We start from the raw sequence: 23,095 nt of genomic DNA on the forward strand, positions 1-23,095 counted from the left end.
TGAAAGAAGGAAGTTGGGCCTCGTGGTCTTTTTGAAGTCAGGGGCTGGATAGCACACATTGAGAGATGTAGTTACTGGACTTGCATCAGAGTTACCCTACAGCGAGGCCCTTACACAGGAATACAGACTTAACCTTTCCCTTGTTTTACTGGTTGGGGGCTCACTTGTATGGAAAAGGTACATGCACCGCAGCATTGAACCCAAGGGAAGTTGTTCTGCATTATTACTGTTGCACAGTGATGAGAAACTGCTCTGTTTCAGGTTACGAAGATACTGCTTGAAAAGGATGCCAGAATGATCAGTAAACCATTTCATGATTAAGTTACAATGTCTGGCCTGGTTCATGTGAAGAAGAGTATGAGTCCACTATGAATAATGCTTTGGGGAACAAAGTGTAGAAAGTACAGGTTAACTCTTTGGTAGACTGAAGAAGAGCATCTAGCTTGGGAGTGTGAGATGGTGGCCAGGAGACAGAGGTCCCTAGGTTGGGTGGTCTGGTGCTTGGGATGTACCCTAGTGAGCGGTTGGGCCCTATCCTTGGGCCCCACTATGGAACGGAACCAGTCCTAGGCACCCTGCCTGGAACCACATATAGGGCAAAATTAAGATCTTGGAGGGCATGGGGCACTTCAGGTTTGGGGGGGCCCTCATACACAGAGTATGGATGACATAACATCATTCTGAGGTCACACATGCACACGCACATATGGGCTTCCTTCCTTATGAAAGTAGGTGCTCTATGTGTGGTTCGTTTGATTTGCCAAAAATTATTTAAAAAAATTACACAATATACCAGTCCAGATTAAAAACATTTACAGATGATGACCAGCAAAAATCTTAAAGATACATTTATTAAAATGAAAACAAAAATTATTGTTATATACAGTATGTTATATAATTTTATATTTATTTTTGATTATTTAATATAATTTTAAAAATTGTTTTATATTATTTTTGTATATGGGGGGGGCCCCTTCTGTCAGCTCATGAAAGTTGCCCCTTTTGCCAACTTATAAATCCTGCACTGACCAGGAGATGCAAGACCTTGCAGTGTATTACTGTGGCTCCCTTCCTAGTCGATGGGATGAAGACAGTGAAGCCTTATGTGGTAAAGAGCTGATGAGGAGTGACAGGGTTCTACGCTGTCATTCCCAAAATGTCTCTGTAGTCAGTGCTGGCACAGGTGTCACTGGTAGGTGAGTGGTCCTTTCTCACCGGTGTTATCTGTTCACACACACAAAAAAAATCACATCAATTTGTACATCTGTCTTTTGTTCAGTTCAGTTTACATCAGTTTGCACTTCAGTTCAGTTTACATCTGTTTTGAAACAAATCATAGGTGACAAAGTATAAAAAAAAGTCTCTTGCCTTAAAATGGACATAAACGGGACAGATGTACATGGCATCTAATTACATCTATTCAGATCTGTCTAAACAAAAAATGACGCAGCCTTGTTCTGTTTAAAAAAACAGACCTGAAAAGACATGGATGTAGGTGGATGTAATCAGATAATCATCTATTTACATCCGCCCGCCCACAGATTTAGGCCCCTTTCACACGAAAGTCCTTTTTTCAGATGGACCAGATCAGAACCTCCATTCTCCTCTATGGAGCGGCGGGTGTAAATGGACGTGTATAAAAACAGACATATGAGGATCAGTTCTCTTTCGATCCAGAAGAACAGATTGGATGGCGGTTGGGTGTAAATGGACAGGCAGTCCATTTACATCTGACCACCCATAGAGGAGAATGGGCTGTGTCTGCTCTGCATAAGTGGAGCAGACACGGACCTGTCATCCACCTGCTCAGCGGGTGATCAGCAGACAGATCCCCTCCTCAGTAAGCAGATTGCAGGCAGGGTCTACCCTGTGTGAAATGGGCCATATATTGTGGTTCAGTCTGGATCTGTCTCAAAACCTGACAGACAGGTCTAGACTGAACGCCTGTGTGAAAGGGCCAGCTCCTATCACATGGAATGGGGTTTGCCAGCTTAGCAGGAGTTCCATGAGCAGATCCCTGCTAAATCAGATGTCAACAGGACAGATGTCACTATTTTGACATCTGTACCCATTCATATTCTGCCTGACAGACATGGGTGGACCCATACTAGCTCTAAGGGGGGCCAGGTGTAAAAATGGATTCCACTGTCTATGTACAACACACCACCTTCGATCTGGTCCGCAAATGTCCGCAGTGCTTTTCCGTTTTTTTTTTCTTTGGACCTGGATGGACACAGAAGTAGCTGGGTGTAAATGGGCACACGTCTGTTTACATCTGCATGTCCATGGGGCTGCATAGACCTTCTGATCAGATCTGCCTGGAAACTGACAGATGAACATGATCAGAATGCCTGTGTGAAAGAGCCCTTAACCCTCTCACTGCCAGGTCCGTATATTCTACAGTCCTCACAGCATGGGGTTTACAAACACTCCCGGTGGCTGCAGCCACTGTTATTGTGCGTACATCTGATAAGTAGACCCCTGCTTTTCAGATGGAAGCATTCTGGTGGCTGCACTGCCACCTGATTGCTTCCACATGGCCCCTGCCATGTATCCTGGGCTATGCTTGCCCATCTGTGAGTAGAGGGGAGAGAGCAGAGTAGACACACGTCCATCCACTCTCCTCACCTTTTTGTTGCTGACTCTGAAGCAGTGGGGTAGCAATCTGTAATACTGACCCTGAAGCATCCCGTAAAACATCACTTCCAAGTCCCTATTGTCAGTGTCCCCAGCCAGAATGGCCGAGAAAGAATAAATGCAGTGCAATCTGCACTGCATTAAATTCAGTGGAGCACAGGGGAGACATCCAGGGCTTTTTAAACCCCAATTGTCTCATTAAAGAGAACCTGTAACCAAAAAACATTATCACATAGGGGACTTTTTGTTCCCTATGTGATGGAAAAACAAGTTAAGTATAATTTTATTTTAAATTGTAAAAAATTTAACCTATACCCAAGCACATAAAATCCTCCCCTTTAAAATTTTTGAGCCCCTCCCCCCACATCATCACATACGGGCAAACATAAACACACGCATAGGAGGTGCCCATTCGCAAAACACATTTGCGATCAGGGGCAGACTGACAACTCATGGGGCCCCCGGGCAATAGGGGATCATGGGGCCCCTGTGTCCTTGCCCAAACTCAAAAAAAGCCTATGGAAAAGGTACCAGGCAGGGGCGGACTGACAACTCATGGAGCCCCCGGGCAATAGGGGATCATGGGGCCCCTGTGTCCTTGCCCAAACTCAAAAAAGCCTATGAAAAAGGTACCGGGGGCATCTCATGGGGCCCCCTACTGATACCGGGCCCTCGGGCAGTGCCCGAGTTTCCAAATGGTCAGTCCACCCCTGGTTGCGATACATGGTATATATCGCTGTGCAGACTGGAGCGAGTGCAGTATTTCTAGCACCAGACTTCTTCTGTAATGCCAAACTGATGACCTATAGGGGACTTTCAAAACGTCACCTATGGAAAATATAGTGTAAGTTTGTTGCCATTTCACAGGCGCACGCAAATTTAAGGTTGCATATCTATTTACTCAGTAAAACCTCATCTTTTATATTTTACCAAAAAATTGGGTAATTCATTGCATTTATGTGCCCTAAAATTAACTTTAGTGTATTTTGTACTGAAATTTTGCAATAATATTCTGTGACGTAAGAAACTGGAACTACCTCTATTTTATTCTGTAAGGTGTCTGCTTTCAGAAAATATATCACGTTTCCGGGCTTTATGCAATCTAAAATAGCTCTGGCAGCTGAAAGGTTAAAGAAGACATTGTCCTTCCATTTGTGAGCCCTGGGACAATACATATTCATACTTGTACATTTATAGTATTTCAGGAATTTTCCTGAAGTTGAGATTGCTATCAGCAGGAGTTCATTGTCCCTCAGCAGTGTGCACACCGAGCTGTCATCGCAGTGTGCAGAGATAAGGAGCCCCGCCTGGGATCGGCACACAAGGCACACTGCGCTGTACACAGAGGACATGGCAGAGTCCAGGGAGCCGTGTCTGCTGGAGACAATGTTCACCCTGCTGGGGCTGCTGCTGGCCGGATTTCTTCTACTGAAGCTGATGCTGAGGATCCTGCGGGGGCTGAGGATCCATGTGCTGTCCGGCTTCTGGAGGAGCGATCTCACCCGGTATGGGCGCTGGGCAGGTAAGGTGAAGCCCATGTCGTTGTATTATTATAGAGGAAGGCAGGCTGTCAGTGGATCGTGTAATGTGAGCTCAGCCAGGCCACTGTCATGTCCTTCTACAGTGTCATGTGTGGTCAGTGGACTGTGTGGACTGCACTGGGACACAGCTTCTGGACTCTCCTTATAGGAACTCTAATCACAGCTCTCCTGCACTCTGATGATGCACAACATAAGCTATAAAATAACAAATATAATAACAAAATAACAAGTTACAACATAGATCATATGAAGTGAACCACTAAGTATTACTAGGTTATTAAATTGTGCAATACAAATACTATCAAAAACCATGGAAGAAATAGTTAATTGAGCAACCAAATGCAATTCATATAAAGCAGGGGTATTGAATTAAAATTTACCAAGGTCCGGGAAGAAAAATGATCATGCATCAGAGGTCAGAATCTCATGTAGGCTCCTGTGGTGCACTTTTGTATGCGCCAAACTATGTGTTGCTGCGGTGCGATTTTAAAAAAGGGTCAGGGACTTCTTCAGGTTTCTATCAGGTAATGCTGACCTACCCACAACACGTGCACCAAATGCACAGGTACAGATCTGAACCTGTTCACATCAGTGTTCTCAATCCCCACTGCACAGCACAGTCCCCTCTTCATTCACATCAAGATCACTCATGATGAGTGTCCTCAGCTGCCCCCCCCCCCCCTAACAGTACTGTCCTCTGCCCCCTTTACTTAGGAGAACTCTGCCCCTTTTTACGTCACCCTCCCACATTACTGTCCCCAGACCCCCCCATGTTACTGTCCTCAGCCCCCACATTTCTGTCCTAAGGCCCCCCCTTGTTACTGTCCTCAGCCCCCCCATGTTACTGTCCTCAACCCCCCCATGTTACTGTCCCCAGACCCCCATTTTACTGTCCCTAGACCCTCCCATGCTACTGTCCCCAGACCCCCCCATGTTACTCTCCTCAGCCCCCCCCCCCAAGTTACTGTCCTCCACCCCCTATTTTACAGTCCCCAGACCCTCCCATGTTACTGTCCTCAGCCCCCCCCCCCCATGTTACTGTCCTCAGCCCCCCACATTACTGTCCTCAGCACCTCCCACTTTAATGTCCTCAGCCCCCACATTACTGTCCTCGGCCCCCCCCTTCACACTAATGTCCTTAGCCCCTTTAACTATCCTATCTTACACGCAGTGATTGACAGACAGTGATTGATTGCTAGGACTGCTCTTCATCTAGCACCCAATCACCTGCTTGTTAACCTTGGGCGGCTCCCACCCTCTGCTGTGCAATATGTGTGCATGAGTGACTGCAATGCGATTTTACAGGTGTGTGTTGTTGGCCACGATTTGATAACTTGAGGAAAATTCAATTGCATGTACATGGGTTTCTGATACGTTTCCATTGAAGTCTACGGACCACAAAATCTTACTGCATCGTACCAAAGTAGCACAGGGCACTTCCCCAAAGTGGCATTGCAGCTGCACTGCATTGATGTGAACAGTCACCATTGAAACCAATGTTATTTTCACCGTTTGCGGTTCTGTGCGATCCAAACAAATCTGACTAGTGTGAACCAGGCACAATAGATATAATCCTTTGTACTGGCATTAGAAATTAGAGAACGTGCTTATTGCCTGAAGTGCATTATAATGAATTAGTAAATTTGAGAGATCTTTAAAATATATGGATGCTTTTAGAGCACATCAGTTGAGATGACCACATGTCTGTCTACACAAAAAAAAAAAGATTCAAATATAAAATGTCACATAAAAAAAATGTTTGTGCTGCAATGTTGTGTATAAAAAAATTGCAGTAGTGTGTACTCACTCCTAAGCTGCATACAGCAAAGACCTGATTCTCATGTCTTCTTTTGCAGTGGTAACAGGGGCTACAGATGGCATAGGAAAGGCATATGCACGAGAGGTAAGTCTTTGCTTTTAGATGATGATACACCTGGGCAGGGGCGGACTGACAACTCATGGGGCAATAGGGGATCATGAGGCCCCTGTGTCCTTGCCCCAAATCACAAAAGCCTATGAAAAAGGTACCAGGGGCATCTCATGGGGCCCCCTACTGACCCCGGGCCCTCGGGCAGCGCCCGAGTTTTCAAATGGTCAGTCCGCCCCTGCACCTGGGTGGTTAAAGCTGAACTTAGGAAATATTTGTATTAAATACTTAGATTGGCCCTGCTTGGCATACTCTAAGTATACATTCCTCATACCCGATGGGCCACTAGGGAAGCTGGAAATAACTGTAGTATTTGGCCCTACTACATTGATAGCTGCAATCTACTGGTCTGATCAGGCTGTATGCAAGCAGTTGCCATACTGGCCACTGGCCACTGGCCAAGGGGGGCCACTTTCTCTGCACCATGTCCTTTCATGGAACACCTTTCTATTTTTTCTGTGAATACAAGGTGTTCTCTGATTGTACAAGGAGGGGTGATGATGTACTTGTGTTTACATACTCACATGTATGGATGTACTTTTCCAAACTCAAAAATGTGCCTTCATAGAAAAAATGGCCTTATGCTCTTGCATATACAGTGAAGGAAATAAGCATTTGATCCCTGCTGATTTTGAATGTTTGCCCATTCAAAAAGAAATGATCTGTCTAAAAATCGAATGGTAGGTGTATTGTAACACTGAGAGACAGAATACCAACAAAGGATGTCAGAGACAAGATTGTAGACCTACACAAGGCTGGACTGGTGCTACAAAACTATCGCCAAGCAGCTTGGTGAGAAGGTGACAACAGTTGGTGCAATCATTCGCAAATGGAAGAAACACAAAACAACTGTCAGTCTCCCTAGGTCTGGTGTACCTTGCAAGATCTCACCTCGTGGAGTGCCAATGATCATGAGAACACTGAGGTATCATCCCAGGACTACAAGTGAGGATCTTTTCAATGATCTCCAGGCAGCTGAGACCACAGTCACCAAGAAAACAATTGACAACACACTACGCTGACAAGGATTGAAATCCTGCAGTGCCCGCAAGGTCCCTCTGCTCAAGGAAGCCCATGTCCAGGCTCATCTGAAGTTTGCCACTGAATATCTGAATGATGCAGAAGAGGACTGGTTGAAAGTGTTGTGGTCAGATGAAACCAAAATCGAGCTCTTTGGCATCAACTCAACTCGACGTGTTTGGAGGAGGAGGAATTCTGCCTATGACCCCAAGAACACCATCCCAACTGTCAAACATGGTGGTGGAAACATTCTGCTTTGGGGGTGTTTTTCTGCTAAGGGGACAGGACAACTGCACCGCATCAAAGGGACTATGGACAGGGCAATATACCATCAAAGTTTTGGTGAGAACCTTCTTCCCTCAGCCAGGGCATTGAAAATGGGTTCGTGGATGGGTGTTCCAGCATAACAATGACCCAAAACACACAGCCAAAGCAATAATGGAGTGGCTCAAGAAGAAGCACATTAAGGTCCTGGAGTGGCCTAGCCAGTCTCCAGACCTTAATCTGATTAAAAATCTGTGGAGGGAGCTGAAAGTTCAAGTTGCCAAACGCCAAAGTTGCCAGAGAGGATCTGTCAAGAGGAGTGGGCCAAAATCCCTCCTGAGATGTGTGCAAACCTGGTGGCCAACTACAGGAAATGTCTGACCTCTGTGATTGCCAACAAGGGATTTGTCACCAAGTACTAAGTCATGCTTTGTGAAGGGGATCAAATACTTATTTCTCTCATGAACATGCAAATCAGTGCATCATTTATTAGACATGCATTTCTTTTGAATTTTGTGTTGCTACTCTGTCTCTCAGTGTTACAATACACCTGCCATTCGATTTTTAGACTGATCATTTCTTTGGGAGTGGGCAAACATTCAAAATCAGCAAGGGATCAAATACTTATTTCCTTCACTGTAAAAGCAAATACAGGAGGTTTGAACGTATTTAAGTGAGTACAGCATATTTTACTCAGATACGCTCTAATATATGCCAATGTGGAAGAGCTCTTATTTTTAGGTGTTTTTGTTAGTTTTCCTTTTATGAAAAGTAAAACAGAAGAAAGACAATCAAAGAACAAAACAATATAACAACATACAAGAATTCAACTAAATTATAATATTCACTTGTGCTCCAGATGATTTTACCCCTCTTCATGACTAGGGCAATTTTTGCTATTCAGCACTGAGCTACTTTAACTGGCAAATGCGCGATCATGCAACACTGTACGCAAATTCATTTTTTAATCATTTTTTTTCACACAAACAAAGCTTTTATTTTTTTCACACAAATAGAGCTTTCTTTTGATAGTGTTTTATCACCACTGTTTTTAAATTTTTTGCAATATAAACAAAAAAGAACATAAAATTTTGTAAAGAAAAACAGTATTTTCGACTTTCTGTTGTAAAACATATCCAATAAAATCAATTTTCGTCATTAATTTAGCCCAAAAGGTATTCTGCTACATGTCTTTTGTAAAAAAAAAAAAATCGCAATAAGTGTATATTAATTGGTTTGCGTGAAAGTTATAGCGTCTACATACTATGGTATATATATTTGAAAACTGATCATTCTTGATGTACTGACGGCCTGTATCATTTCTTTAGGCCCTTAAAATTACCCCTTTTTGGAAAGTAGACAGTCTGAGGCATGTAGCAAGAGGTATGGCAAGTCTTTTGAAGTTGTAATTATTTTTTAACCACATGCCGCCCAGTCACTGTAGAAATACGGCGGCAGGGCGGCACAGCTGGGCAAAACCACGTTTTAAAACATGTGTTTTTAAAACAGGTAGGGGGCACGCGCGAGGCACACTGCCGCCCTACCTGTCCCACTGACCATGGCCACGGATGTCAGTTGCCAGGTCATAGCCGGTCGTTACCGGCTACGTGCTGGCGATTAGCGGCAATCAGTGACAGAGAGCACAGCTGCAGTAGCTGTGCTTTCTGTCAGTTCCCTGACAGCTCCTGACACACTGATCGGGACAGAAGAGTTTATCTGTCCCAATCAGCGGTGTTCCCTGCAGTACACACCCCCGTCCCCTAGTAAAACACTCCCCTCACACAGTTAACCCTTTCACTGAATAATAAAGTTAACCCCTTCCTCCCCACTGCCATTAGTACAGTGTCAGTGTTTTTTTTTTGCACTGATCACTGTATTGGTGTCACTGGGGATGTCAGCGACCCCAAGTCAGTTCCCCCCCAGTGTCAGAATGTCCGCCGCAGTCCAGCCATAAGTCGCTGATCGCCGCCATAAGTCACTGATCGCCGCCATTATTAGTAAAAAAAAAATTAAAATCCCAGTATCTTTCCCGCCATTTGTAAACGCTATAACTTTCACGTAAACCAATTAATTTACACGTATTGGGGTTTTTTGTAGCAAAGACATGTCGCAGAATGCATTTTGGCAGAAATTTATGACTAAATTTGATTTTTAAATTTTTTTTTTACTGGACATGTTTTATAGCAAAAAGTCCAAAATATAGCTTTTTTTACTCAAAATTGTCAGACTTTTTTTCTTATAGCGCAAAAAATAAAAACCGCACAGGCGATCAAATACCACCGAAAGAAAGCTCAATTTGTGGGGAAAAAAAGGATGTAAATTTCATTTATGTATTGTATTGCATGACCGCGCAATTGTCCATTAAACTAGCGCAGCGCTGTATAGCAAAAAAATGGCGTAAATTGCAGTATCTATACCATAGTTTGTAGACGCTATAACTTTCACACAAACCAATGAATATACACTTATTGGGATTTTTTTTACCAAAAACATGTAGCAGAATACATTTTGGTCTAAATTTATAACCAACTTTGAGTTTACTATATATTTTTTATAGCTGAAAGTAGAAAATATTGTTTTTCTTCAAAATGTTTGGTCTTTTTTTGTTTATAGCGTGAAAAAAAGAAAGCGCACAGGTGATCAAATACCACCGAAAGAAAGCTCTATTTGTGTGAAAAAAGGACATAAATTTCGTTTGGAAGCAGAATTGCATGACTGCGCAATTATCAGTTGAATTAGTGCAGCGCGGAGTATCAAAAAGAGGCCTGGTCATTAAGGGGGGTAAATCCTCATGAGGGCAAGTGGTTAAATAAATAAATTGGACGAAATTTGTATTTTTTCACAATTGTTTTTTTATTACGTACTGTCACCAGTGCAGTAAACCATACGACTGGTGTGGAGGTGAGCAGGGATACTGATTGGTGACAGTATGTAAAAAAATAAAAAATTAACTTATTTTCAATTAAATGTTTTTAAAACTTTTTGTGTTTTAAATTTTTTTTGTTTTCTTTTTTTTACTATTTTCTTTTTTACATACTTTCATCAGAGTAGTTCAGTGTCACCACACTGTACTACTCTGATGTGGTGATCAGAAATATATATTATATGAACTACTTTGTTTTCTGTTACAATGAAAATCAGTTTTCAACTGCCGTGAATGGGTTGCATTCATGACAGCTGTGATCACTAGTGATCTGTGATTGGCTACATCTAATCACATGGTACAGGGTGCTGTGATTGGCCCAGGCTCCATGTGACAGCTGTGGGCCATTCACAGCCTGTGAAACAGCTTTTATGAATGAATTCATTCATAACAGCTTTGTAGACACTGTGATCACATGATCATTGGGCCCAAGTATAGGGGTCTGCAATCTGCTGTGTCTGCTGTGTCCGGTGTCCAGTGTTCATGCGAAGGGGGGGGGGGGGATTTTGGGTTGCACCTCTGAACTAGAGCAAGCAAAATCACGTATATGTACGTGATTTTGCCTGCATTTTCCGAACAGCTTCTGTATATGTACTGTGGCAGGTCGGCAAGTGGATATCAAGCATACATGAAACGCACACACCTGGTTTCCTTTCCATAACCAAAATACCAAATAAACATTTTTTCCTGGTAAAACATGCTGAAGGAAATGTACTAAAGCCTTAATGGCACTTTGGTGGCAGTTCCTCTTAGAAGTACCTGTGCCTAATTCTGGCAAGCATTTGCATCAGTTTTGGTAACCTTACCAACATGGGCAACCAATTCAGGTAGTTCTAACTACCACTACATATATATAAAGAATTACTGCCAGTTCGCAGATTAGGTAGCTGGCAGTAATTAAGACCAACTCTAAGCTGGCATATAGAGGTACACCAGTTCTCAGAGCAGGTCATGCCAGTGCTGTAAATCCGTGCATGAATATCACAGCTTCCCACACAGGACTCTGTCCACTAGACATGTGCGATTTAGTTTGTTCAGATTCATTTTTCAAACAAAAATTTAATTTTCGGAGATTCGCATATATCTGAATTTCCAAATGGACATCATAACAAATCTGAATGAATCTGAAAAAAAATTATAGCAAAATTTTTGGGTTCATTCGGATGCATTCAGATTTATTGAGAAGCCGACCCGCACAAAAATAAAAAAAACTGCCCGCCAAAGACGTGGGTCGGCGTTCATTCTGATTAACGTTGGATCTACTTCAGAGGACATTTATTTTTTGGGAGGGGGGAGTTTAATAAAATACTTGTTAAAAACTGTCTCTGTTGTTTTTTTCTACTTTTGTTTGACAGTTCTTTTCTTGAATGAGTAGGGGTACTATGTGCCCCATACTCATTCACATTGGAAGGATCTGGGGGACCCCCTTATTAAAGGGGGCTTTCAAATTTTGATAAGCCTCCAGCCCGCAGACCCCCACAACCACTGCCCAGGGTTGAGGGGAAGAGAACTTTTTTCCTGGCCTGCCGGGCTGCATGCTCAGATAAGGTTCTGGTACAGATTTTGGGGGGGACCCCGCTCCATTTTTTCTTTTTTTTTTTTTTAATTTTGGCATGTTGTTCCCCTCAAAATCCAAAACAGACTCGAAGGGCCAGGTATGGATTGGGGGGCAGAGCACGCTGTTTATTTAAAAAAAAAAATGGAACCAGCACTTCTTTTGTTTACATTCTGCTGACAGGAGGGAATCCCACTGACAGCAGATGAGTCATGGTTGTTAAGGACGCAGTGGCCGCTGGCTCCTTAACAACTGAATGAAACAAACGGAATACCAAAGATACAAAATTAATTCCAAAAATGAAGAGGGCCCATTAATGAATGCATCCGGAACAAATTCTTCAGTTAACAAATGCATCCAAAAACGAAACAAAACTGTTGGACAGGAGTTTCTCCATCGCAAGTCTAATTGTGAACTAAGGGGTCAAGGATATTGGTCATTAACCAAATATGGCAATGCCCATATCTAGGAAATGACTTGTGTCACTTGGTGGGGGGAGCCTCAGGGGGAACAGAGAGACTAGTTCCTTATCAGGTCTGCTTAATTTTTGATTTACATCGAAAATCAATGGGATTTGAAAGCTGCTATTGACTTTATAGTGGCTATAGATCTGCCCAGTGCCATGTACTGTCATTCAAAAGACAGGCAGACCTGATGAGGAACTAGTCTTTCAGTTCTCCATCAGGATCTGCCCACTCCTCTGCCATGCATCTGTATGGGTGACAGGAACAGTGGCTGAAGAGGGAGGGAGTGCACTGAGGAAGGAGAGTCCAGTAAGGACACTCAGACATCAATGCCTAGACAGATTCATATACTTTTCTGAGACAGGTGCGTGAATCACTATTCATATTTGCCAACAAGCCATGGATCATCAATGTCGTCCGAAAAGCTTTTTCATTGAAGAATGATCACATCACAAAAAGAAAGGTGCAACATTTCTGAGCCGAGCAGGGCCTCTTCGTCAGACATGAGGTGCATGAATCGTCCACAAGCACCTACGATTTTGATGCAGCAGCCAAAGAAATTCTAAATAATATCTACAAATATGAATTCCCTCTACTCTCTTTAAAATATTATACCAATACTTCAAACAGCAGGTTCAGAATTCTAACCAACATTGCCAAGTTTTGCTTGTATTTTCACAATCATGACCAACTGTTATGTTCTTGTGGTAATGTTTGGCAAAGTATTTTGCAGATGTAAATGTGGTTTGTATATTATTCTATAAGTATGTAACATGGCTGACTTATTTCCTAGCTTGCAAAAAGAGGACTGGATGTCGTGCTAATAAGCCGTACCTTGGAGAAGCTTAAGAAGGTGGCTGCAGAAATAGGTATAATGTCTAAGTGAATTGGGAGGAAATGGTTTTGTCTCACCTGGATTTTCTGTATTAAGTTATAATTGTTTACACACTTTTAACAAAATACATTGCAATTTAGGGTAGATTCTGCCTCATCTGTGAATTAGATGTTCAGCAATAAAAGATTAACTAAGATTCAGAGAAGCATATGCCTGCAAACCACTGATTTCAGGTGTCTCACATATTTATTTGAACTGTCTCACCAGTATATCCCCTTATCATCTTGTCCACTTCAACTGGTGTTTTGGCAGCCTCCTACCTCCTCTTTGCCAAAACCGCAATACCTGTAATGAAACACGACACTGTGCAAAAGCAGATAGGATGAGGCCATCCAACATGAGGAGAAAAAAATACAATCTCAACATAAATTGCATCATGGTAGAAGACATGCTTCTTGAGATAGCCAAAGACAATATCATATCATACAATTAAGCTAAGTGTATTTTTTAAGATAAGCCATTCTCAACCAGGGTACCGTGGAGCCCCAGGGTACTTTGGAGCCGTAGGGTTCCTCCAGAGGTTGCTAGGGGTTCCTTGAGCTGTGGCTGATTGACGTTCCATTTTATGGTGCCCTCATATTTTCAGGACCAATGTCATATGGCAAAGCCAACATCATGACACCAGTAAGCTCCAAGGAGCAGGGCTCTCCTATCCCTCTTGTATTGAACTGTATTGTTGCTGTATTGTCTCCCGTTATATTGTAAAGCACTGAGAAAACTGTTGGCACTATATAAATCCTGTATAAGACCTGGTACTATTTTTGGGAATCGCTAAAGTATAAGACCTACCCCGAAAATAAGACCTAGTTGTTATCAGGGCTTTTTCAGCTAGGACGTGACGGAACAACGTTCCGCCAGCTCTGGCACGGGCCCTGTGCACAACAATATCTATTGTCTCTTTTAAACACAGAAGTTTGGCTTTTGTGTTTGCAATTGACAGTCGCTCTTGTAAGTGACAGCACCATCCGCTCCCACAGAACCTCCCTACCTCTGTACTCACTGTGGGACAGGGAAGGAAAAGATATCTGCGGGCGCAGTGTGCAGTTCGTTTAGGGGCGAAGCGGGGCATCTCGTCCTGCAGCCTAATGCATGGAAGCCGATGCCCCAGGGGTGATCACCAGCCAGTGGGGAAGAGGCGGAGCGGTGAGTAAGTGCGCTTGGTGCACTGTGTGGGAAGATAGGATCCAAAACGGGAGTTACTATAGAGAGGGGCCGGCTGCTGACAGCTCTGTTTTGCAAACTAGCTAACTATATGAGGGCAGTGGAGAGGGGGAGGGGGGATCTGCACAGGTGAGCTGCAGTCAGGAGTTACAGAGGTAAATTGAGAGGTGAGTTGCAGACAGGCTGCATAGGTGAGCTGCGGCTGGGGGGGGGGGGGGGTGCAGAGATGAGCTAAGTTACAACCCACCTCTGCACAGCTCAGCTCTGCACTACCTGGCCACAGCTCAGCTCTGCATCCCCTGGCCACAGCTTGCCTCTGCACCCCCTGGCCACAGCTCAGCTCTGCACCCCCCTTGCCATAGCTCCGCTTGCACCCCCTGGCCACAGCTCAGCTCTGCACCCCCTGGCCACAGATTGCCTCTGCACCCCCTGGCCACAGCTTGCCTCTGCACCCCCTGGCCACAGCTTGCCTCTGCACCCCCTGGCCACAGCTCAGCTCTGCACCCCCCTTGCCATAGCTCAGCTTGCACCCCCTGGCCACAGCTCAGCTCTGCACCCCCTGGCCACAGATTGCCTCTGCACCCCCTTGCCACAGATTGCCTCTGCACCCCCTGGCCACAGCTTGCCTCTGCACCCTCCGGCCACAGCTTATCTCTGCATCCCCTGTCCGTAACTCACCCCTGCACTCTGTGGCTCATCTCTGCACCCTGTCTGAAACTCACCTATCAATTCACTTCTGCAACACCTGACTGCAGCTCACAACTGTCATCAGCCGGCCCTCTCTATAGTAACCGTCATCCACAACTGCCTGCAGCTCACCTCTGCACCCCGTCTACACCTGTACATTAAAAAAATAAGACCTACCCTGAAAATAGTGTGTTTTTTTTAGCCAAAAAAAATATACGACAGTGTCTTTTTTTGGGGGAAACACGGTACCTACTGAAGACAGGAACTGCTTCTATCTATGCCAGTTCCTGTTCTCAGATAAGCATATGATCCAGGCTACAAGGTAAAGCAATGCAAAAGCAGGTGAGTAAACATTGCGCATGACCTGGCCAATGTTCACATTTCTGCAGATCAGAAATATTCTGTTATATTCACTATGTTTACATAGAGACTTATGTAGAGTGAGCATTTCTCATTTGAAAAAAAAAAGTGCACATATCATTTTAGAGTAAATACATATATATATATATATATATATATATATATACAGTTGTGTTCAAAATAATAGCAGCGTGTTGAACAAAGTGAATAAAGCTCAAAATCCTTCTAATAGCTTTTATTTCCATACACACAAATGCATTGGGAACACTACACATTCTATTCCAAATCAAAACATGAAGAAAAATATATCAAATTTGTGTTGTTCCTCTAAATAAATTGAAGAAAAGTGAATATTAGACTGTTCAAAAAAATAGCAGTGTTTGTATTCTTCTTTACAAACTCAAACATTCACTATATAAACTGAAAAATGTTTGAAGATTTTGCTTTCCTTTGAATCACTTAATTAATATTTAGTTGTATAAGCACTGTTTCTGAGAACTGCTGTACATCTGTGTTGCATGGAGTCAACCAATTTCTGGCACCTGTGAACAGGTATTCCAGCCCAGGATGATTGGACTACATTCCGCAGTTCTTCTCTATTTCTTGGTTTTGCCTCAGAAACTGCATTTTTGATGTCACCCCACAAGTTTTCTATTGGATTAAGATCCGGGGATTGGGCTGGCCACTCCATAACGTCAATCTTGTTGGTCTGGAACCAAGATGTTGCACATTTACTGGTGTGTTTGGGGTCGTTGTCTTGTTGGAACACCCATTTCAAGGGCATTTCCTCTTCAGCATAAGGCAGCATGACCTCTTCAAGTATTCTGATGTATTCAAACTGATCCATGATCCCTGGTATGCGATAAATAGGCCCAACACCGTAGTATGAGAAACATCCCCATATCATGATGCTTGCACAACCATGCTTCACTGTCTTCACAGTGTACTGTGGCTTGAATTCAGTGTTTGGGGGTCGCCTGACAAACTGTCTCCGGCCACTAGACCCAAAAAGAACAATCTTACTTTCATCAGTCCACAAAATGTTGCACAATTTCTCTTTAGGCCAGTCAATGTGCTCTTTGGCACATTGTAACCTCTTCAGCATGTCTTTTTTTCAACAGTGGGACTTTGCGGGGGCTTCTTGCAGATAGCTTGGGTTCACATAGGCGTCTTCTAATTGTAACAGTACTCACAGGTAACTTTAGACCCTCTTTCATCTTCCTGGAGCTGATTGTTGGCTGAGTCCTTGCCATTTTGGCTATTCTTCTTCATTTGAATGGTAGTTTTTCGCTTTTTTCCATGTCTTTCAGGTTTTGGTTGCCATTTTAAAGCATTTGCGATAATTTTAGCTGAGCAGCCTATCATTTTCTGCACTTCTTTATATGTTGTCCCCTCTCCAATCAACTTTTTAATCAAGGTACGCTGTTCTTCTGAACAATGTCTGGAACGACCCATTTTCCTCAGAATTTCAGAGAAATGCACTGTAACCAGCATGTACAACATTTGCTGCTTTCCTTCCTTAAATAAGGGCAATCATTGCCACCTGTTTTTCAAAGAATGAATGACCTCACTAATAGAACTCCACACTGCTATTATTTTGAACATGCCCCTTTCAATTAGTGATTCAATTACACAGAATCAGCAGCATGCATGTCATGACTGTTGGGTCTGTTGGATTTCTATTACTCTACTACACCTGCTAGTAAATTATTTGCCATGTAGAAATATTATTTCTACCAAAAACAGTGATTGACCAGGTTAGTGATGTCTGACTGCTATTATTTTGAACACAACTATATATATATATATATATATATATATATATAATATATATATAGATTTATTTTATATTATTATTATTTATTCATTTATTTATATTTTTATACAGTCAGGAATTATTAAAACTTGATCAGTATTTTTTTTCTTTTTAGTCTGTGTCCTACTCTTCTCTTCCTCTCCCAAAGACATAGCAAGAAGTCAGAGGAAATCTCAATTTTCACATTTTTACTAGATAAATTTGAGGTATATCCAAATCGAAAAAGCAAAAAAATATTTTATTGTAGTTTGCCAACCCTTAGATGTAGTATCTATTTTTAAAAAACATGTTTAACAAGAACAAAAAATACCTATTGGCCTTGCTTGTTGCTTCCTGTGACATGTTTGAAGTCCAGCTTTGGTGACAGCCATGGCTGCTCCTATTGATACCATGAAGAAACGAATGTAGACGCAAAGGGGTTTATTGACTAAAGTTGGAGAGTGCAAAATCAGGCTTACTTCTGCATAGCAACCAGCCAGCTTTCAGGTTTTATTGCCAATGTCTAATTGAACAAGCTGAAGTTAGAATCTGATTGGTTTAGCTTTAGTAAATAAACTCCAAGGAGACAGAAAATTACTTGCAACATTGCCAAGTGAAATTAAGTGGTTGACTTAAAAAAACAAATGCAGCAATCTTATCTAAACAATGGTAAACTGCAATATAACACATTTTTGGTTTTGGGTTTAGATACTCCTTAACCTCATTATTAAAATGTTTTCTGTTTATAGAGCTCAATAACTAAATTTAAAATTAAAGTGGTATTAAACCCAAAAGCAAATATATATTATAATGCAGCTTACCAATTCTTAGATATTTTTAGATAATTATTTTTTAGGATTTCCTGCCTATATTTTCATCTGTCCAGCCGGTAAGTCTGCTGTTTTTCAACAGAACAAGCTCTCATGCAGATGTAGAGGGTTGAGATAAACCATTTACCACTGACCTGGGAGCTTACACTGATCTTCTTTTAGTTACAGTATTTATGTAAAACCTTTATTCCAAAAGGGAAAAAATGAATGAATAAAGTAGTAGCTGGAGCTTGGCTTCAATCTGTTAGTGTATTTAAATCATTTATTTAGTACATCTGACACTCCTCTCCCTCCAAACTGACAATGCTGCTGTCCAAAGGTGCTCCCTGTGCTCGTTCATCCAGAGTTGCAGCACACTAATACAGGAGGTGTATTACTGTCCAGATCACCAGGTGAAAACAGAGAGGAAAAACATAAAAAAGAAAACTAAAGCAGACACAACATCTAAGGATTGGTATGCTGCAATATATTACATTTTTAGTTTTGGCTTTAACATACAAATTATTCAGAGGAGTGGCATGTGCCCCCTTCCTCCCTTTCCCTGCCTGCTCTATTTATAGGACAAATACAGTACAGTCCTAAAGAGAAAAACTAATGCTGTGCCTTCCATTTAAAAAGAACCTGTGTCTACAGTGCACCTTTATTGTATGTTTAAATATAAAGCTATTTTATATACATATTATAAATGTAAAATTGACCCCAAACCATTATGTTTCCTCCTTTATTTCTCCTATTTCTTTTACAAAAAGCTTTATTGAATAATAAGCAAAGATGAACAGACAATCGTAGCAAAGATTCAATGACCAACAGTTACATATTACAATAAATGCAAGGCATGTATCGATAAAAGCAAAATCTGAAAAGTTTACATAGGTGCCCTGAGGGAAGGGATGGGGAGGGAGATTGGGAGGGAACGGGTAACAGACCTTTGTGGGTCAATGATAATGTAAACTCCAAAGGGAAGTATTGCTACATCAACATTATAATAAACAGGAAAGGCCCGAGTAATGGCCACATCAAAAAAAAAAAAAAAAAACAGTACATATTCATGACCTAGAATTTAAAAAGAAATCTAGATTGCATAAATAGCCATACGGATGCAGCGCAGAGAACAGCAGGTACTATGCGTAAATTATGCTTAAGGACAGAGTAGACAGAAGAGTAGAAAAAGACAAATAGTAGAGAGACATGGACAACACACACACAAAAAAAAAAAAAAAAAAAAAAAAGGGGGCGAGGGAAGGGCTCCGAGGGGATCACAGCAGAATTCATCCTCATATCGATAAAAGGGACTGGTCGAATCTCGAGGGCTGAGCTATATCCAGCCAAGGACGCCATATCTGCAGAAATTTTGTATGGGTATCCAATATTTCTCCTATTTCAAATATTTATGTTAAAGTGGTTGTAAACCCATACATATTCCCAGTGAAGTGACTAGCCTCAGGTGATACACTGAGATGAAACAAATCATCCTACATATGTTGTACCTGTTTATCTGCAGATTTCTCCCCCTCTGCAGCCATTAAAAGTGCACAATTTATACAGCTGGGCTGAACGTTCAGAAAGCAGGGGGCAGAGAGCTGAAGTTACACACTGCAGAGCTCAGTAAGATATGATTGGAGGGAAGAGACACACAGAACACAGGAACAAAGCTGAGGCTGTCAATCTGCTGGACATCCCTCCTCATCACCATTTTTCACTTGGTGTCAGGAAAACTTGTGAGAAGTGACTCATGCACGTAACAACAGAGAGAAATGACATTTAGTGCTCTGGATTTTGACAAGTACACACTAGAGAAGGATATTTTGTTCATATTTCATGTCAGAGCTTTACAACCATGTTAATGATTATACACATTTCATGATTCATGTGCTATTTTTCTGTGTTTAAAAAAAGAAAAAGAATTTGGGCGCAAGACTCGGGTAATACAAGTGGATTTTACGAATGGATCACATATTTACCAGAAAATTAAGGAAGAACTGGAAGATCTGGAGATTGGAATTCTGGGTAATGAATGACATGTTGGTTTGATTTATGTGAGAAGTTTTGGATTCTCCTTCATCCCATGAATAGACAAGTGTAAGATGTTAGGGTTCTCGTAAAGCCAAACCTCCCAAGCACCAGCTGGACATTTCCAGAATGTTCCCTTTTAAGATGTGGGGAGTTACAATGTTGGCTGTATCTCCTTCCACATCATATGTAGGTACACTACCTCTAAACCTACTAGTTACATAGTTACAGTAAGTTGAAAAGAGATGGGTGTCCATTAACTTTAACCAATAGAAAAATGAAAATACATATCAAAGTACCTGCATCCCTGGACCCCTAAGCCCACAGTTGACCCACATGGAGGCAAAAACCCCATAATACGTTTTGCTCCAGTAGGAAAAAATGCCTTTCTGATCCCCTAATGCAATTTGATATTCCTTGTATCAACAATCTATCATGTTATTGCTTTTAAATGTTATCCAGTTATATTTTGTGTTTAGAATACATTCAGCTTCTTTAGAAAAAAAAATCTGCTTAGCTGCATAGAACTAGTTTCTGTGGAATGCCAGGCTATTCCACATTTTGGGAAACAAAGAAACACAACGCTTCTAAGTGTGTACTGTGAAGGTATTTAAATACTTAGAGGCGCTGTGTTTCTTTGTTTCCCTCCTGCAGAGTTATGCTTCGCTCCTACGCAGCTTGCCCTTAGTGCCTACTGGGCTACCTTCACCCCTGCCCATTTGGAACTCATCAAACATACATGGACTACTACACCTTGCGCCTGTTATCCCTTTTGTATTCCACATTGTGCCAGCTCTTGATATAAAAAAAAGCCTTTCTGAATGCAGAGATTACATCTCTTTCATCTAGATGCAAACAGTGCCCCTTGTCATTTGCAGTGGCCTAAAAGTGAACAATGTTGGACCAAGTTTACTAAATAAATACACAATGATCATATACTGATTTAAACACCTCTTTTTAAGGGAGAAAAATTGGTTTCGTTAATCTCTACTCATAGCTGAAGTCCTCCATGTCCCTAGTTTATTGGGCCTTCTCTGCACTCTTTCCAGTTCCACAGCAGGAAGGAATTTGTTTTATTTTTTTCCCTGCAGGAGCAAATTGGTTCATGCTTTGCTGGGGTTTTTTTTGCCTTCATCTGGATCGACTGTGGGTATAGGATTATAACTTTTTTTTTTTAATGGTTGATCTTTTTTTAGCCAGACTATGTAACTATGTAACAACATTATTTCCAAGAGTGTAACTAGAACCTTCAGGGCCCCACTGCAAAAAACCATGAATGAACCATGGCATACGAACATATGTAAAGATAGATATGATCTTTACATCTATACATGTACATAAACACTGCCTAGAATGGAATGCACTATAAACTATTACAAAAATGATGTGAAACTGATCACATCATTGGGGCCAGGTGGTACTGTAGCTTTAAGCCGATATATCTACCAGGTCTCCCGTTGGAGCACTTTCCTATCAAAGTCCCCTCCCGTAGGATCTTCCATAACTCTATCCAGAGCCATGAATTGCATAGCTGTTACATGGTAATTGTGTGATAGGCAAAACCTGTGGTGCATTGTATGTGGGCAAAACAAAGCGGCCCTTTCACAAGCGTATACATGATCATGTTTATGATACGCTTAAGATCAATATTCCGATTGGCCAACATATAGGCCCATCACACAATCTCTATTATGTTGTAACCTTTTAACTTTTACATAATATAGTGTTTTTGGACATTGTTATGAGCATTATAATATATGTGGAGAATATTGATATGAAATAAACAGTGATTTTATATATATCCTTCAAAAGATCCCAATTTTTTTAGGGATTTTCCTCTTTCCCCTTTTTTTTTTTTTTTTTTTTTATTTCCGTATTCATGTCATTTCCCACTAGAGCCTCAATAAACTTTTTTCCAGAAAATTTTTCTAACAGTGCGGAGTATATATTTTTTACTTTTTGTCACATATTAAATTATTCACTATTTTGGAAAGTGAGCTGGAGACCAGAATACCTCTACTACAAAGGCTAATCTAGCCATATCAAATTATTAATACTCACCCCCCCCCCAGTCACATAAAACCCGACTTTGAAATCTTGCAACTTACAGTGAAGTCGCACAATTTCAATGTCAGGTGAGATGCTGATTTCAGGTGCGATTTGCAAGACATCGGACACAAATGTCTATGTAAATCGCACCAAAAGAAGTATGTGTACTACTTAAAAATCGGTGCGGCTCCAACCCAGTCGGAACCGCACCAATTTGACTGCTCTAATTGCGGACAATAGGGTTACATAGTTACATAGTTAGTCTGGCTGAAAAAGACAAAAAGTCCGTCCGGTTCAACCAGTAGCCTCCCTAGCGGTATTCCCGAGTGTAACTTGGGGTAAAATTTCAGTACCACAAGCGGTAACCCAGAGCTACACTCGGGCTTACCATGCGGCGCTGCTCCTCGATCCCTTCTGCACTTACCTTGTCCTGTGCTCCCGCGATGTCCCTCCTGCAGTGTCCCCGGCAATGTAATCCGGCGGATGCCGGCATCTGTCATCTGGGTTCTGTCCTCTGCTATGTCAGGACGTACGGGGGACGGAACGGCGGGAAATTTGAAAATGACAAAAAGTGACATTCACAAAAATCACTAAAATAATATAGTAAAACATTACTGTACCAAACCATTTCACATACATTTTGTCCCTAGTGCTTTGTCCTGTGCCCTGCCTGCATTTTACCGTTCTTTCTACCTGGAAACTGAGAAATGTCCATGGCGTCCAAAAAGCGTCCCTTTAGGTCAAAAGCGGTTTTAGACCAGCTAGAGAACAGCGATAGTAAATTAGAACTACCTGCAGAATTGAGTAATAATGATTCGTGGGGAAATTCGTCATCAGACACTGTTTTTGGTTTGATTATATTATTGAATTAAATTTATTATTATTATATTATTATTTTTTATGATTATTTATTAAATTATAATTTATGATTTCGTGTTTCAAGTTTTATCCTACTCGGGATGTTTACTAGACTCTTG

The 23,095-nt window shown here is 41.7% G+C and overlaps 1 protein-coding gene across 1 annotated transcript in view; it reads left to right on the forward strand.

Annotated features, from left to right (window-relative positions):
* The first annotated feature begins 3,788 nt into the window (after window positions 1-3,788).
* Window positions 3,789-23,095, forward strand: part of LOC149443774 (very-long-chain 3-oxoacyl-CoA reductase-like) — a 56,822-nt gene continuing 37,515 nt past the window's right edge. The window contains exons 1-4 of the mRNA XM_089655304.1: window positions 3,789-4,159; window positions 6,035-6,081; window positions 13,125-13,200; window positions 19,956-20,066. Of these exons, the coding sequence (XP_089511430.1) occupies window positions 3,988-4,159; window positions 6,035-6,081; window positions 13,125-13,200; window positions 19,956-20,066 (406 nt within the window). The 5' untranslated portion in view covers window positions 3,789-3,987. The remainder of the gene's footprint in view (window positions 4,160-6,034; window positions 6,082-13,124; window positions 13,201-19,955; window positions 20,067-23,095) is intronic.

Source organism: Staurois parvus, unplaced genomic scaffold, assembly GCF_062004578.1.
Source record: "Staurois parvus isolate SC_StPar_1 unplaced genomic scaffold, SC_StPar_1.0 ptg000832l, whole genome shotgun sequence".
NCBI classification, from domain to species: domain Eukaryota; kingdom Metazoa; phylum Chordata; class Amphibia; order Anura; family Ranidae; genus Staurois; species Staurois parvus.